The sequence below is a fragment of the Lates calcarifer genome, linkage group LG9, assembly GCF_001640805.2.
Source record: "Lates calcarifer isolate ASB-BC8 linkage group LG9, TLL_Latcal_v3, whole genome shotgun sequence".
Classification (NCBI taxonomy): domain Eukaryota; kingdom Metazoa; phylum Chordata; class Actinopteri; family Centropomidae; genus Lates; species Lates calcarifer.
Window position 1 is genome coordinate 16,012,616 of NC_066841.1, and position 18,636 is coordinate 16,031,251.

General features: G+C 40.4%; 1 protein-coding gene across 1 annotated transcript in view; it reads right to left on the bottom strand.

Annotated features, from left to right (window-relative positions):
• Window positions 1-7,029, bottom strand: part of lamc3 (laminin, gamma 3) — a 97,354-nt gene extending 90,325 nt beyond the window's left edge. The window contains 2 exon segments of the mRNA XM_018662493.2: window positions 6,403-6,496; window positions 6,498-7,029. Coding sequence (XP_018518009.2) covers window positions 6,403-6,496; window positions 6,498-6,791 — 388 coding nt within the window. The 5' untranslated portion in view covers window positions 6,792-7,029.
• Between the last annotated feature and the right edge of the window lie 11,607 nt (window positions 7,030-18,636).

An 18,636-nucleotide genomic window follows, 5' to 3' on the forward strand; every position in this document is an offset into this window, starting at 1 on the left:
AATACATTTTGCAGGAAACATAATCACTGGTTGGATTATGTTCAAAAACAACATTTTTTTGAATGAATGAAGCATTACGTTTATTAACAGCCAAATATGTCATAGAATGTCAAAGAATATATCCTCATTATGGTAATAGAAAACGTAATCCCGTCACAATTACATTTCATACAAAACATAGTTGTTGCAGTTTAGTTGGAAACATTATTGCCCAGGGAAAATGATTAACTTAATAAGAGGAAATGTACTGCACACTTTTTTTGCAAACTGTACACTCAGATGGCGTGAATTAGGGGGTGATTTTTCTTCACACATCCTGTGTTGAAAACCAGAGGGTCCTTATTTGGTTTTGTAGGAGAGTGGACATCTTCTTCCTTAATCTCAAGGCAAATAGAGACTCAATGCATCTTTATGATTGAGTGGTGTCATCTCATCCCATTGTTTACTCACTGTGGACATTTCAAACAATAATCATGGAGCCATATCAGAGACACTTGTGGAGTCATAGTCCCTGAGTGTGAACGCACAGAATCAGAATCAGCCAAATGCTGTGCGATTTGAAGAGGGATTAACTGAGCAGACACAAACTGAAGTCATATTAAGACCAGAATCAGAAGTAACATGTAGAAACTCTCTTAACAGGCTTCTTCTTTGCACTCTTGGGGATTTTTTTCTACATCATTAGATACTAAGCCTCAGCCACTCGCACATTCATAGAGGGATGCCATCCTCTGGTACAGCCATAATGACATCTGTTGCTTTCCTCTGCCAAGTCAGAAACAGGCATTTCTGTCTCTTGTCTCTGCAGAAAACTCTAATGGTATCCTTACTTTAGGAGCCCTAAGATCATTTAGCTTTCATTTACTCCCTGCGTGAGGTGAGCTCAGCCCTGCTGAGACGGAGGCAAAAAACATAAAAGAGGCAGAAGATGAAACATTTGTTGGATATCCCCTGTGATGAACTGCAGACTAATTGCAAAGGATATTTGTATGTTTTCATGCATAATGTTTAATGATTCGTGATTCATTCTCTTTCAGGAGTGCATCGTTTATATGGGCGCAGCAGAAGGGGGTTTTAGCTATTAGATTTTTAACAAAGCACAGTAACATATGACAAAACTACCCTAAAAGGGAAACTCGCCCTGAGATAGAATTCACACATTTATTTTCACAGTTTTTGGACATCTCGGTTTGAAGCAGAAGTCTCTCTTTCTTCACAAAGCATCAGTTCTTTGAGCACTGAAAATTAAGATGAGTTTGGAAACCCAGTAAAGCAGACACAGCAATAAAAAGGACTGTTTGGACATAGGCTGCTTCAAAAGTAAGGGCTGGGAGCTGTACACGACCTGCTCTGATTCCATGTCAACTTTAACGCAGCTGCTTTTGTCTGCTCAGACTGAGACGGGCTTAGACCAAACTCACCACAAGTGGTGTAGACTCAATATTTACAAGCTGTTTACTTCAAGCTGAGATTTTTGTGATCAGCAAATACACAGATGAGTGGATTTATCGCCTCTAATCTTCCTAGGTCTCAAAGTTTAAAAATGAATTCTCAGTCTCTTACAGAGAATTGTCTCACACAGAGAACTGTGTCTCATACGCAGACCAATAATCTGACTGCGAGAGCGTCATGCCAACTGCGGCAGACTTTTATCATTGTTTTACATCGGAGACAGGATGTTGCTTTTCTTTGACTGCACGGAATGAGAACCAGCTGTAGACATCAGTGAGTGCTGTTTGAATTTGTGTGTGCGTGAGTGCGTGTTTCTCACTCAAGTCTTTGTGGGAAAAACCTGACCCCAATTCCTCACCAGCAAACCACCCACCCCCTTTCTTCCTCATTATGTTTTGTTTACTCCCCTTGAAGCAGCCCGACTCCCCCCCTCTTCTTTCTAGTCTTCCACAGACCCACTCTGACCTGGCTGCAATATGTGTCCCTGCGTCCTACTGCTGTGTTTATCATCCCAGTATTTGCCTGTATTCCCTTCAGAGAGAGCTTGCTTTGTTTGGAGAGGCAAAAGAAAACAGTAATGTCGATGGCACCCCCCACCAGCAACACAGATGGATCACAGAGCTTTCATATGGACCATAAGGATGCCACACATACAAGATTAAAGGGTATTCAGTTTCATAAAACTGTGTGTTATGAAAACACAATCATCCTTCCTTTAAAAATACGGAGTAGAATAATCCAAAGGCACCAGGTATAGAAAAACACATGTTTGGGAGTAATGCAGAAAAGGAGCAAAGGTCAGTTTCGCCTGAATGAGACAGACTTGTCAGTGTGTGGGTTTGTTTGAAGAATAACAAACCTTCCAGACAACACAAAACATACCTCTGCAGCGGCAGCAGTATTGGCACCTTTCTCCAGGAAAAGAACTAGCCGGAGATTATAAACAACAAAGCCTCCAAACACAGCCAGACATCTGCTTGCTATCGAAAATCAATGTTCTACATTTAACAGAGACACTTCCTGCTTTCAGAGCACGTGATACAACACTTCGTCTACGGTCAGAGCACTGACATTTTCAACTTCTGTCATCATTTTGTCCCTGCCTCTTGTTCCTTTGAAGCTGGGCTTTTTGATAGGGAGCACCCACTCTACCCCTACAAAGGAGGAGGAAGGAGATCTGACCTGTCAAGAATATTTCTGGTCTTGAGCAGGGACTGCCTTCCCTGACTGGTTGCTGGGAGTAAAAACACACATATACATGACATATTGTTGTATGTGTGTATATATACACACATACAACAGTGAGCAAAGGTTTGAGGCACTTTAGATATCGATATGGTAGCGATACGAGATTCATTCTGCAGCATGACAATGATCCCAAACATACAGCTAGAGTCATAAAGAGCTATCTTCAGTGACAAGAAGAACAAGGAGTCCTGCAACAGGTGGTCTGGCCCACACAGAGCCCTGATCTCAACATTATGGAGGCAGTCTAGGATTACATGAAGAGACTAAAGACACTTAAAGAGCACAGACTGACAGAGGGACTGTGGCTGGTGTTACCTGCCAAGTAACCTGAAAATCTGCACAGGTGCACCTGGAGACTTGGTGCTGTTTCAAAAGTTTATTTTAAATTTGATGATAATACCTGTATGATTATTTTTTTCTTTCTACTGCACTTTGTGTGAGGGTAATAACTATTACTTCGAGCATTATTTTTGTTATCGTCCCAACATTACTGTGATTCTACGCCAGTTCAAATGGCTATATTCAATAATTTCATGGTAACACTGGCTCAAATTACTTATAGTGAAAAACCCACAACTAATTACCAGCCTGACCTGAAGTTTCCCTCTGCCCCACTCAGCTTTATATAATCTTTATGCTCATTGTTTTCGTTTTCACCTTTCAGTTTTACCGTTTTGGTTCACCATCTCCACAGCATTAGCATTTAGCCGGCTAACGGTCGAATATTTTCCTCAGGAGCTGGTGGGGACAAACAGAGATGGACTTACATCCTCCAGGTGGCCACAAACTTCACTCCAAATGAACGGTGATGTTGTTTCATGTCTGTCTGCTTTAAGTGTAAATACATAGACTACAGTCTATGGTAAATACGCAACTGCTAGCTAACCAGTTTACTACATGTTTTTTACAAGGCGGTAATACGTCAGTGTTGGGTTTACCGCTGTCCCCAAGTGGCCAAAAATAGTTATTGCCGGTGCAAGGTAATCCCTAACACCAATTTTAAAACCCTTTGGAATTCTACCATTTAAGCCCAAATGTCGCTCCGAGGTTTCTACCGAGTTATCAGTGTATCAAACCATTTTTAATCCACCTATCCTGTACAAAGCAGGGGAGGGTTGGACCTGACCAATCACCATACTACCTCAGGCTAGCAGACTTTCCTTCACATTAAAACCTATGGGCAAATTTGACTCGTCAGTCAAAAATATCCTGTGCTGTTTGTTTCGCTATTTCATTTTCCACCATCAAATGAACAGACCACTTCAGCAATTTATATATCGACCAACTTTCAACTATATCACCACACAGTAACATATCTTTGAGAAAATGAAGGAATTAATAATGCTCACTATGATGGATTACCTCTACTCTAGAAAGTGTCAACTCTATGGAAGCTGACTTTCATACTGTGAGTCTCTCAATCACTGGATACATATTCATTTTCAAAACAGACAGAGGTCAATTTATCATCCACAAAGATCATCTCATTTGAATGTTGTCAAGAAAGCCTATAAGCATATCTCTTAAAATTTCTTTAAGATTAGACAGAGCAGTAATTGTGGGCTGTGAGGGTTAATTTGTTGTGGGCTTGCTGGATTGGTAGCAATTTGCCTCTGGTACAATACAGAATACAGAAAAGTCACTGCCGACTTGTCTTGATTTGGTGTTGTGTTCAGTATTTAGACATTATGCTATTTGTCATTTGCAGAGCCAGAGAAGAGTACTGTGGATAAAAGTAAAAGACAGAATAAACAGCAAGGGAGTAGCTGTTTTCAGCCTCTGTGTTCAAACAGAGAATGCATTCAATTCATTAAATGCACCCTTTACAAAAAAATATTAATTAAATTTAGTTTATGCCTGTTAGAAACACACACAGAGAGACACATCAGAACATACACACCAAAACACAGCTCAGCAAATAAATGGAAGTGGGAAAGGTAATTTCATAGAAAGATTTGTATTAATTTTTTGTAACATTAATCGCCACAATTTAATTCAGTTAAAGTGACAAATGTGCTCTGTTACTTATTTCAGCAGTTTTCCACAGCATGGTAATGGGATAATGATGCTAATGGCTCAAGCTGGTCTCATAAAATTTTGTAAAATGAGGAATGTCTTCAAATGCAAATATGGGTGCAGAGCACAAAAAGTGAGTCGAATGCATTTTCTCAAAGGAAAAGAGTGTGTCAAGGAGGAAATCCGTAAAAATTGTTTTACCAGAGTTGTGGTATAGGTGGTGTATGGTTACATGTTTGCTTTGAACTGAGGGGACTCCGGTTCAATTCCCAGCACAAATCAAACCTAAACCTATCTTCACTATTAATATGGGATAGCAGAAACAAATGTTTTACCTGCATAAAAGTGATACCTAGCCAAGCTTTTCAAGTGTTATTTCTGTTCTTTCAGAAAATGTAGCTGTATTTCTTTGGTTTCAATTGACTTTGACAGTAAGTGTAATAACTACAGGTGTCTGACTACATTTCAAAAACTCCAAAAGCTAATTTTAGTTTGAGGTGCATTTCTGAGGGATTTCTCTCTAAAAGTTCTATGAAAACTTTCACCGAAGTGAAGGGAAAATGAACAGAATTTTAAGTGACAGTAGACCTGCTGACCAAGTTCCTGGCTATGCAAAAATGACTCTGGCTGAGGGGGTTAATGAAATTTACCACCCTGAAAAGTAAGTGTATCTTTTGAATTCCAAATGCGTTTTATGTAAATGTCAAACTAAATTCAGTTGGACCTCCTTTCCTCATCATCAACTTATTCCTGTCAAAGTTGGGACCTCTCTGCAGGTTGTCAGCTGCTTACTACCTGGAATTTCTCTAAAAATATTTAGTGGCTTCTGTTTCATTTACAGTCAGTTGTACAGTATATTTGCAGTAGTAAAACCTTATGATTGTTGACATGAGAGCAAAGATTGCTTGAAGCCAAAGATCAATGCTGAATTTGTAATGTGATATAATAATGTTAAATGTTGATTTTAAGCTAAAATGGTTACATAAAGGTTGATTTGTGGCCATGGCCTGGCACCAATCATGCTGGAGACAGGTTTCTATGAAGGCTGCATGTCGTGACTGCATTCTAGTCAAGCTCTGGCCCAAATCATACCTTAAAAAAGCCTCATCAGCTTGAGTTGTGACTGTATTATGGCAGCCAGATTTGGATGGGTTCGTCACCAACATGCTCTGCAGTGGTATGTGGGCTGAATGAAGACAAACGTGCGCCATCACTCAGTTGCTATCTGGGCATGTTAGATGCTCCCTCATCAACTTTAAATCCATCGAAATTCTCAGACATACCCTTGTGGCTATGCACTCACATATAAGGCATGTCTGGGCCAAATATTTTTTTATGAAGAGAGCTCAGAGCTGAGACTGAATAACGCAAATCATGTGTTGTTAAAGACATCTGTTTTGTATTAAAGGTTTCCCCCATCAAAGGTCTTGCAGTACACAAAACAGAAAAAAGAAAAAAGTGATGAACTGGTGATACTTTCAAATTCAAATTCAAATGGTGTGAAAAATTAACATGTGTTCCTCTGACATTATATGCAACATTATAAGAACAGAAACCATAACTAAACCCTGAGCACACACATATTGACTGAAATCACTGACTACAAACTACACTGCAAGTTGAGGAGGGTCAAACTGAAGAATTCTGGGGTCAGACTAAACTAAGGATATTCTGCTGCGCTCTTACCCAGGTGGAGGGTGATGTTGACAGAATTGGGGTGCTGGATACCATAGTACATAGACTGGCTCTGCCACCACGTGGGCTCCTCATTCCTGTGGAAAATCTGTCAGGAGGCTTGCATTGTGGCTCAGGTCCGGGTCTGACGCTTTACAGATGTGGCAGGAGCGCGTTGAGCCGGTCTGCATGCAGTAATCCTCTGGTGGAGAGCCACACACGTTTGATACCTCCACAGTGCGATTGAAGGCGATGTTTTCAAACTTGGGCATGCAACGGCTGGGGACACCCTCATCATCATAGCAGGAGTCCATTGCGGCCCAAACAAGGAGGTGGCAGTGTAGATGAAGACAGAGTAGAAGGGCCGGGAGAAGAGAGCTCACAGCAAAGGATGTCTCCATTTCTACAAGCAGTTACAATCACATTTACACTTCACACAGAAACTCTCACTCTCACAGACTTTGATAAGGAGATGCGAACACATGAAGACCCTGACTTGAGAGAAGTAATCCAACAAAAGAAAATAAGTCCAGTCTGAGAGCTTTATTTCTCCCCTCACTCTGTTCTGCCTCTGTTAAGTCTCCAACATATGTTCTCACTATGTGGAGTGGAATGAAGTTTGTGCAGGAACTCCTCTCATCAGGGGTAGCATGAGACAGACAGAGGAGGGACGGGGGTGTGGGCTGGAAGTCCCTAAAACTTCTCCACCTGCTGGTCAACACAAGCACCGCACCTCCATTAGCTTTAGATGTAAAGCAGACTTGGGTAAAATAATCTCATTTGATGGGAAAAACACATTCCATAACATCTTTAAATAATGCAGTGGTGAGGTAGTTACACCTCTGGGCACTGAGGTAGTGGGTACCAAAGCACCTTCATCCACCACTTATAGAAACACAGAATATCATCGATATGGTGATAAATGCATTTGGCAGTTGGCCCCCACAGCAGGACATTCTGGTAAATGCTGACTGTGGTGATTCACAGTGAAGACTAGAGGTGCTAAAACTGTCTGGAATATTTCAGCAGGCACAGGTCATCTCCATAAAGGGATGTTGCCCGCGGGAGTTCCTTGACCTAAAGGGGACAATTTATTTATAAAAATAGAGGAGTGAAAGAACTGCACTGCTATTTCAGCTAGATCTGCTCTAGGCTTAGCCGTCATGAATAGTCTGTGTCCCTGTAATTCTTACTGACTGCTTGGGGTCCCTGTGTAACCCATCCTTCAGTGTTTGATTTCACTCAGCGATAAATTCAAGGTGGCATATCTATGACAAGTAATTGTAAGTCAACATAGTCATTGATATAAACTTCAAAGCAGCAGAAAAGATGATCTTTCCCTGTTAAAATTATATATACAGCACAGATGGTAACTAATTAGACAGTATGGTTTACTAAAAATGTATAGGGGCCGGAGTCAGAGAATGTTTTGACATCTTTGCTTTTGAAAGTGACAATGACAATTAAGAGCTGGGGACTGGTTTTCTGATGATTGATTGGTTGACTAATTGTCTCACCTCTGATTCTAATCTAATTAAGACTATGCACACCATACTGCTGCATCATAAACCTGAAATAAAGATCATATAATGTGATAGAGGGTGTGCAATCTATTCTATAAATACAAGGTGGATGAAGAACATATCTTCCACTATACTTTTGATTACTGTGACCATTAACAGTAGCAGGCTTGATTTAGAGTACAGAATATTCACTACTCTCTGGCATACACCAGAGTACATATTAGTTGGCCGCCCCGAGAAGCCTGAGTCTGAGGCCGTTGCATGTCTTTTGTGCCAGCTGATGCACTCCTGAGCACCAGTGCAAGCCTCCACAATTACATTTTGTAGCTTTGTTGAGAAATACAGTGCAAACCATGGCTGTATTGTTTGTCTCCACATTGATGATTGGCTCCTGGTCTGTCTAACTAATCAGTTGTTGGGCACAGTTTTGTTCAAAATCATTTTCTTGTGTAAGTTTAAAAATAATGATACTCTGCAGTGAAGTCAGATTGGCCATTAGTGTGTTTCCTCTATAAGTCTGTGCACCACACCAACTGAAAAGTGCAACAGGTGGCTGTGGAGAGCCACAACCAATGATGTGTAATACTGTGGACTCTAATCCCTTTTCTATGAAAGACTTTCATTCTATTGTTGCTGAATTCCATTACAATTTTGGCACGATCATCCAGAAAGCTAGAGAACATTTAAAGTGACAGCACAACTCAGCACTGGTGCAATTAAAATAATGATAGGATCAATGTTGACATGGGAGTGCTGGAAATCAACAAGAAGATATGAAAGAACAACAACAACAACAACAAAAAGCAATCATAAGACAGACAGCATGAAACATTCAGAGACAGGTAGTGTAGACAGACACATTTAGATGCTGTACATTTATGTTCCCAGTGGGATTTACTGCAAAGTCTTTCCCATATCTCCTTGTGATTGTGTTGATTTATTGGGGCTCTATCAGTACTCAGGCAGGGACATTGTAAAAGGGACCACATCAATTTGCAGTGAAATCCTCTGCTGGCTTTGGATGAGAGCAGGCCTGGCTTCAAATCTGTTCGGCTGGATGTGGATCAGCCATTATTATGAGGAATCTAATGCCTCTGCAAACAGACTTTTATTCATCAAGCAGGTTCATTATTACACCACCTGTATGCCATGTTTAGGGTGTGAGAACACAACTGTTGCATGGGACAACAATGTGTTCAAACAATATGCAAATAAAGCACTGGATGCACTGACTCAGGTAACATTTTAAGGGAGGGGAGATGTGGGAAAATATTTATACAGCAGAGACTTGCTGTTCCACTTTCCCCATTTTCTTCGAATGAGGATAATGCTGCAAATTCAGAATAATGTTTTTGACTTTACTTGTGACACATCTGACAAGACGGAGAGGAAGTGCAATTCCTGACTTCACAGCTCTTCACAACTGTGGCCAGTATTTGAACTGACTGAATGAGCTCAGCATGGAACCTACTGAAACTAGGGGGAGAGTCTGCAAAGCACCCAAAGGCATACTATTGCCTGGGACCCCCTGCTGTTTTGTAACCATTCAGACGAGTCAACCACACGCTTTCCTGAGATGTGGGGAGCAAAGATAGACCACACACTCAGGCCGTGAGACTCAGCTTGCCAAAATCACTCGCTAACTTCATACAAACTACTTCTTTAGAAAATCACGTCAAATATAAGCTGTAGGAAATAACTGCAGAGAAGTACACCTCATACACATTTGGTTGCACTTTTTCTGAATCAGTGTTACAGTTGTATCAGCTAGGAATTTGTAGTTTTGCTTCAGAAAACACTCAGTTACCTCCGTCTCGGTACCAAAAAGGTAGCCAGCACAACGTCTCTGATACATCTCTGATTTAAGAATCTAAGGAAACAAAATGCATTGGCAGCCATCTGGCTGGTTTGGGTGAGATTTGGCTGTGATCTGCGTTCACTAGAGCCCAACCAGCTCCTTTTGAATCCCTGCCTAATCCTGTGATCGGACAGAGTGTTAGCACCTGAAAGTGAATATGGACAGAATATTTATTTCAAATGGAGTTTGTTTAAACAAGATTACCGTCAGGCTGTTCAAACTCCAGACGAGATTTCTTCTCATCCATCTGTATTCTCTGCTTTAACCCCCCCTGTTTCTGCCACTGCTCTTTTCTGTCTTTCTTTGTTTTTCTTTGCTTCCCCCTCATGTCTTGCTCCCCCAGTTCCATGTAATACTTCAAACTCCACTCTGCCCTCCCACATTCCCTACTCCTATTCCCTGTGTGTCTTACCTGTCATTCCCGTCTCCCCCCCTCTCTCTCTCAACGCCACAGATCCTTTAGCCCCCACCCTGCCACTTACCTCTTTCATGCAGCAGATTGGTGCAGCTGGCTGTCATGATGTGAAGCTTGTTGCACCGAGCACTAGCAGGTATGGCCTCCTTTTTATGATGACACAATGTCGTAGGGATGAGTTACGCTTTCAAACAGTGATTTGATGTCACAGCTGTCAGCGCTTCACTTAGCAATGCAGGAAGCGGCTGCCATATCCCCATAGGGAACGCGTTATCTGACAAACTAATGAGCGCTGCACAACCGCCACGTCGTCACAAAAATTTCCTGCCATCACATTCCTTTGTGAAAGTCCTCTCTAGCCTGACAAAACTGTATTACATTCATGTGTAACAACCCTGTTTATACCGTGTGATGTTTAAAATGTTCCTACTGAACACAGGGTAAACTATGAAAAAAGATTGTTATTTTTAGTTTTACAACACATTTTATTAGAATATGAAATACAGACTTTTTATGTTTAATTTTTATCTAGTGTGTGTTCAAGTTAATTAACATGTCTTACTTGACCAAAAAATCCTGCCAATTGTCAGTTGAATTTATCACTGGATTTTCCTCTAGATTCAACTTCAGGCAGCAAACCCTGTATGTATTAGAGTGAATTAATTGGATGTAGTTAGCTGTCTTTTTTCATAATTAATACAGGAATGCAAAGTGAAAGTGAAAAAAGTGAAAAAACCAACTTGCTGCATAGATTTTGAATGATGCAGGCCTTTACCAGGCAGAGAGAGAATAGAAAGAAATTTTTGGGAATTGTAGGATCCAACATTTTGGAAACTTGATTCACCCTTGAAGTCAGGATATTCCAGCCTCTGTCGCATTGAATGTGATCATCCTTTCTTAAATCTAATGTCTCTAATGAGCCACCCAACTTTATCAAGTGCAACAGTAAGTCACTGGAGTAAATGTTGAATTAAATAAAATGTTATGAAATATTTATACGCTAAACTCATGATGGCCATGGGTGTACTACTATGAGAAAATGTGATACTTTAATGAGCTAAAGAGAGAGTCTAGAGTCCCATTGCATCTAACTTGCTGATTATCCATTAAGCCACAACTTCAATACACTGCACTGCCTGTACACATAAAAACACAACTTAAGTTAGTAACTAAAGCTATAGCTAACGGGCAAATGGATATTACTTGTGAGAATAATGTTGTTTGGCATCAAGAATAATGGATGTCTGTTACCAGGAGAACAGGGAATCAAAAAAATGTTGGCAGTCAGAGCAAAGCCAAAATCATCTGTCATGTTCACTCTCAGCCAAATAATCAAAAGATGTCTACTTTATTTAGATTTGATTTTAATACATAAAATTCATACATAAAAATGATTTTTAATGTGGGTGTTCAAATGAGTGAAACACAGAAACGCTTTCAAGCTGTCGCAATGAGAAGTCTCCGCTTCTTCCCATATGATGTGAATGTGAAAGAGGACCAGCTGCAAGCCAAGTAAACAAGTGTGGGCAATGCTATAAAATGCTAAAAATGAACCATAATAACAGTAACTTGATGACATTTCTGTCACCACTATTTAAGGAAATGTAGCAGCAGTGTGAATGTTACAGTGTTGAAATGACTTGTTTTATTTCCTTTTCGAATTTGACTGGTGAAGATGGTGGTGATCCTCTGGGTGTGCAGGGATGAGCAGCTCTGGGATCAGTTAACGGTGGTGGTGGCAGTAAAAGCTCTGTAGCAATTGAAGTTACAAAATTTCACATCGCCATTTTAACACAAACCAGAAAAAGACATGGTGTCAGAGCTCAGGAAATTTGATTCATATGACAGAGGTAGAAGAGTAAAACATTCTTTACTTGGTCAAAGATCAAACCAACAGTTAGTAAAGTGCAGGCAGCTGGATCAGGCACACAAAACCACTACACTATGGCAAACACATGAGTACAAAAAATACAGCAAGAGCCACAAGCACAATGCAAGTATAACAAAACAAGGATAAGTAAAGCAACAAGGCAACAGAGACTGTTCCACAAAAGGGTTAACCTGCTCCAGGGAGTGTATAGTAAATACAGTATATTGAGGCTTACAAATTGAGATTTAGAAAATAACCCACATTACAGGTAATAATCGCAGTGATGTTCCATTACACAAACAATTTAGGGGTCTGCTTCTTCATTGTCGTAACAGGAGTATGATAAATGGTTGATATCAGCTCAGTCCCTCTGCGTTAGCTTGACGCAGGAGCTGGAGGTGTGGGAAGACAGCTAACTTCTGCCAAAAGAGAAGAACTCCATTTAACTCCTTCTATGTTCTGTATTCTTAGCTGGTTTGCCAATGTTACCCCTCAAGAATCATCTGGTTTTGTGAGTTAGAGGATGTGTTGATCCTGAAGCTTTACTATGACATCTCTAGAGAGCTTATGTAGGTGGCGCAATAGATATTAAATAATACAGAATCTGTGACATACAGGCATGGTCAGTACACTTACAAACAAATCTTTAACACCAGATCTTTACACTGAACTGATTACACTGAATCACCAGTGACTGAATCTCTAACTCTTAGTAGTGGAGCTCCCATCACTGGTGACTGAAACCACAGGTGCCCTAACCCTAAGCTCTGCTGTGACACACAATACACTACTTTTAATGCTGTTGAAAGCATATTTAAAAAACCATAAAAGACAGAGAAACTTTCATGATTACTGTTGCCTACTGTTATTAACCTGACAAACAGACCTTGTGAGGGCGAGTTTTGTACTGAATAGGATGTGAATCAACAACTGTGAGTGTGCCAATGAACTGAGGACAGTAAAAATCAACAAAACAGTGATGTGTTCACTTATTGATACATGCAATGAGGGGCAATTGACAGGTGATATAATCACATAGAAAAAGAGCACAAGCTTGTTGTGACTGACTCTTTGAACTAAATGAAACAATTCAAGTGAGCAAAGTGACTTGTCATTTCCACCTCTAGTGAGGTGTAGGTAATGTGGCATTGTTAAAAGCAGACATTTATTCATTATCTATACCACTTATCCGTTAAGGGTCATGGGGTGGCTGGAGCCTATCCCAGCTGTCATTGGGTGAGAGTTGGGGTACACCCTGTATGGATCGCCAGTCCATCACAGGGCCAACACATAGAGACAAATAACCAATCACACTCACATCCACACCGACGGGCAATTTAGAGTCACCAGTCAACCTAATGTGCATGTTTTTGGATGGTGGGATGAAGCTGGATTACCCAGAGAGAACCTACGCAGGCACAGGGAGAACATGCTGTGGGGCTACAGAGCTAACCACTACACCACCGTGCTGCCCAAAAGTAGCCATTTACTTATGTATTATTTACATTTTTTCAAGTAACTTGCCTAATGGGGGAGCAGGTATGTAGACAGGCGACTGAGTGGGAAATACACCTGAGACATTTTATTGGCAGGTGAGAGAAGTAGGTTCTGAAAGGAAAGGACAAGTTTGTAATGCATGTGTAATGCACTGAGATGAAACTGGAAAATTAATGTTGGAACGTCTTGCTAGAAACCCTGAAGCACAGGTTAAAATGGCTATATGATTAATTTTTTATTTTAAGTACACTGGTCCTATATATTTACCTTCCTTTCTGACTCAAACAGAGCTTATCTACAGCTGAGCGTATTTATTGAACTCTATAAAGCTTAAACCTCTGACTGTAAACCTTGGAATTAATGGAGCAGTGGGCAGAATTTTAAGCTTGCTAATTTTGTGTTTCTTACAACAGTGCTCACTGGGACTCATATTTCAATTCTAAAGTTTTGATTCACAGTTTTGCACCTTTGACTTTTTTCAGTAAACATGACTTTTTTCAACACTACAACAAATTGCACTAATGATTTACCAGGAGCATTTTGTGGCCATTGAAAAGTTGGAAGTGCATTGTCAGTGGGAAATAATGCCAAGGCCTCTGTAGCTGCACAGTATAACTCACTGATGTGAAATGAATTTGACATTCCAGCATTGGGAACACTGAACAGAATAAACAGATCGAATTTAGAGACTGTTCTCCAAAACTGTTTCAAAGTTTCATGAGACCCGCAAACATGGTAATATGACACTCCTGCACAGGGGTGCCATTAGGGGGAGAAATCTTTTCAAAGATTTAGGGGGCCTAGAGCTGGACAGAGGCCCTGTAACAAACCAGGGATTGTAGATATTTATTGTGTCTGAGCTGTTGTTAAGCTGTTGTCAGAGGCCTAGAATTTGCAGCCTTCCCCCTGTTCCTACATCCTCCAGCGATTCCTTCTGTTATTGTAATATCAAAAGCACACATTTTTAGAATTGATAGCAGGGAAGACCATATTTTCTTATCTCTGTGTCCGCCCATCTTCTTGAAACGAACAGCTTTTTATTCATAACATCCCTAGGTTTAGTAATTAGTGGACTGTTGATTAAAAAAGGGCTTTAGAGAGAAAGAAGAGATCCGGCAATTACCCAGCATATTAATCCCCTTCAATGGCTTCATTAGAATGCTTCACGTACCCTGGCTTCAAGTTTTACATTTAAATTTGACTCTGAGATTTTTACACTGCAATTTGCACTTTTAATTTGTGCCTCCCATAATTGGACGTAGCTGCTTTGTGCTTGACTTAGTTTGTAAGTGGAAGCAATGTTCTGCCCTCCCCTTTGTGTGAGTGACTGTGGGGCCCCACAGGTTTGGAAGCGAAGAAGGAGACAAATAACTTTTATGCATCATCCCAAAGCTCATTTTCCATAATCATTATTTCCTCCCCTTCCTCACTATCACTGCACTACTTTCCTAGGAAGTTGCCTACCATGGAGGGGATAAAAGGGAAGAGTGGAGCAGAGGAGAGGATGGGGTAAGGGGAAAAGTGGAAGATAGGGTAATTTATTTGCTATTCCATAATTTAAAGAACCCCTCCAGACATTATGTATGTCATATACAAATACTCTGCTTGGTATGATAATTTGCGTCTCATATGATTTTTCCACAAAAAAGTTCAATTATCTCATTAAAAATTCTTAAAATTATGTCTACATCTAATTCTCCTCTGAGTCATGAGTGCAAACTTTAAGACACATGGACACACGCTTGATTTCTGCCTGGCTGCTACTAGCCACAACATTTTAAAAAATGTGCTGTCGGGAGTCAGGGTAGGTAGTTATGTGAGGCTTGACAGTGTACTGTGTGATGACACAGGGAGTTGAGGGGCAACTGCAAGCACAGTTGGTGTAAATGAATGAAATATACTCAGAGCTGTAAATTTCATCACGCAGAGGAAGGAAGCAACTGAGTCAGTCATCATGATACACCTGGAAAATTGATTTGTGATGCATGGAGAAATAGAGGGGGGATTGGTGGGAGTTTTCACATTTTTGCTGCAGATCCATACTGGTAAAGCTTATATTAACAATGTGTACCAGGAATTCCCAGGAGAAAAAGCAAAAACACATGAAACTGATGATCATACAGTAACACAACCATAACTAATGAGGTACGTCTATCATGACAGATAAACATGATTCATTCATGCCTCACAGTTGGCCCTTGGGCTGTTTTGAGGTGTTCTATAAATCATGTGTTGCACATTTTTTTAAGTGAGCTTACCTCTGTCTGGTCCTCTTTTGTTGTGCTCATCTTTCATGTAATCATTTACATTATTTGAGGTTCTTGTTTGTGCTCCTACATATCCACACACAAGTTCAACCACACATGCAGGCAGGTAGAACAGATCACTGATTTAATGGCTATTCCACCTTAGATGAATGGAAAAGAGGAGCGTGGGTGTTTATGTTCAATCTTTGCAAATTTGACCTCAATGGTACGTGACCGCAGCCTGCCCACACATGCAGTTAATACACGCACACGCCATTGAACACTCCTTAACGCAACTCTTTGCCCTTTTTCCTCCTTTGCACCCCTTCCCTCACTATATGCACATACAGTATATCCATATACACAGGCATGCATGCACGCACATGTGTGCACACAAACACACACGCAAAGACAAATACAGTGTGCACACACCAGGCTGCACCTTAAGGCTAACAGTGTCTGCTTAATGGAGTTAGTGATATATCCATTGGGTGCTCTGCTCATTTAAAAGTCAGTGGAGGGAGGAAAGGAAGGAGGCTAGGAGGAGGTGGGGATAGTGGAAGGCTACAGGCTACAAAGAAAAGTGCAGCACAAGGGGACAGGACATACGGATGGAGAAGAAGCAAGGGGAGTGTGAACAATGGTGCAAATGACAACATTAATCCTACATCAGGGCTATCACTGGAGGGGGTGAATGTGTATGTGAAAACAAGGCCACAGAGGTGCCCTGAATATTGTGGCAGTGTTGTTTTTCACTGTGTCTCACCTGCTGTTATTATGACACAAGCCAGAGATGAAAAGACACAGAAAGTAAGAGGAGAAAATTATTTTAGCCTGATACCAGCCTTATCCAAATGGCCAACCTTTCCATAAGTGAGACTGCCTGAGCTCTGAGCCTGAAAAGTATAGAGGATTAGAGCTTAGAATCATAAATGAAAGTGGTGAAATGACCGAAATGTCCCATTTACATCTGAGTAGTGCAACTTAATGATCATTTCAAAGTAAGAAGTGCAGGATTATAACTGGGAAGCATTAGTTTTAATGTCTAGGCTGTTGTTATTTCTTTTCATGTGTTGATATGCACCCTCTGATTCCTATAGGCCTAGTTTATAATGGCATTACACTGGTGGCCATTTCTCAGCTAATGGTTTTCCTTATTGACCTCTCCGGGGCTTATCTCAGTGTGGTGGCTGTGATCACTCCGGAGGCTAAGCGCTATGGTGTACACCCGCTAATTTTCCTCTTTTCCCTCACATAACTGTCCCATTTTTCTCAAATGTAGAAATTTTGTGCTACATGGTTGACCTGACAGGGTTTGGTCTGGGCTCATCTCCAATCTCCTCTCCCTTCCCTCCCTGCTCAGTGAAAGAGTATGCACGTGTATTTACAGTAAGTATGCAAGTGTGTCTATGTCTGTGTGTTGTGCTACAAATACCGTGTATTTTGGAAGTACTCTGGCTGTGATGAATAGCTTCAAGGTGATAATTCATGTAGATGTTCCTGCAAGCCGGTGTAATCACACTACACGTGTCTGCCCTGTCTTTTGCAGTTGAACTAATGTGTGTGTTAAAGGGAATGTGCATGTGTGTACAAGATGTGTAACTGTGTGTTTGCAATAACTGGCACACTTTGCATTTAACTGAAAATAAATTAAAAAAAAAAAAAATTCTCTGACCAGTCCTTACTGCAACAGCTCTCAACATTTACTTGAATATATTTGCATATATTTCCACCTTTCCATGTATCCTCTTGCTCAAACACAGTCTTTATCCCATATTAACTGACAGAAACAAGCACTATAAAGCCTCTACATGTAAAGTTTACAATTCATTGCGTCACTCTTACAGTAGTTTTGAGGGCACAGTGGAAAAAATGACACAATCATAGCAAAAATTGATTCATTCTCTGTGTTTTAGTTTGACCCTGTGAACACTTGGCAGAAAATGTTATTCCAGTTCTATTATTCAGTTTGCACTGTATGCAGTTACATGTCTGCACGTGGCTTCACCCTGCACTCTGTGATGCATGTGTTAATCCTCCAAGAAATCTGGTTCACTGCCCACTATTGTTGTATGTATCTCGTTTATATGTGACTGGAAAGGTAAAAGAGGGAGGGTATTGATTTATGTAAAGAACTGCTTTATTGCATGTCTACTTAACTCTTCTTCAGTGCCTAATGAATGTGGCTATATGCTGTGGACGTATGTGCTGAGGGGAATGCGCATGTCATTTCTACTGGTATTAACCCCTTCTCCAACTGTGCAATTAATGATTCTCTGGAGGAGATTAGGACTTTATGGTAAATGTATGAATCTCTGAGCTGACTATTATGGGTGACCTTTAATTCAACTGGTTTCTCGAGCATCTCAGACAAGCTTGTGGAGCTCAGTTTGAAAAGAAATAAATCTATCTCAGCTGATTTTTAATCCAGTCGGACCAAATATGAAACATGTTGCTAAATTTACATCTAAAATAGCAGATTTCATTTTAATCTACCTCTGACCTCATAACTGTAGTTTGTGTTAGATACACTAAAAAAAACAACAAAAAAACTGGGGAAAAAACTATCACAACTATCAACTCTTACAAAGAAATATTCACACATTTTAATGAGCAGAATGATTTGATCCAAAACTGACTCATAACATCCATATAGATCTCTTGCAGTTTCATAAAAAAAAAAAAGTCCCCTAGAATGTTGAGGTGTCCTTCAAGGATCAATATTGGGGCCTATACTATTATATATTTATTTATGTATTTGTTTGTTTATGGCAAAGTAATGTTAATGTTTATGCTGATTGTACCATCTTTTATGACTTTACACTGCAGGCCTACTC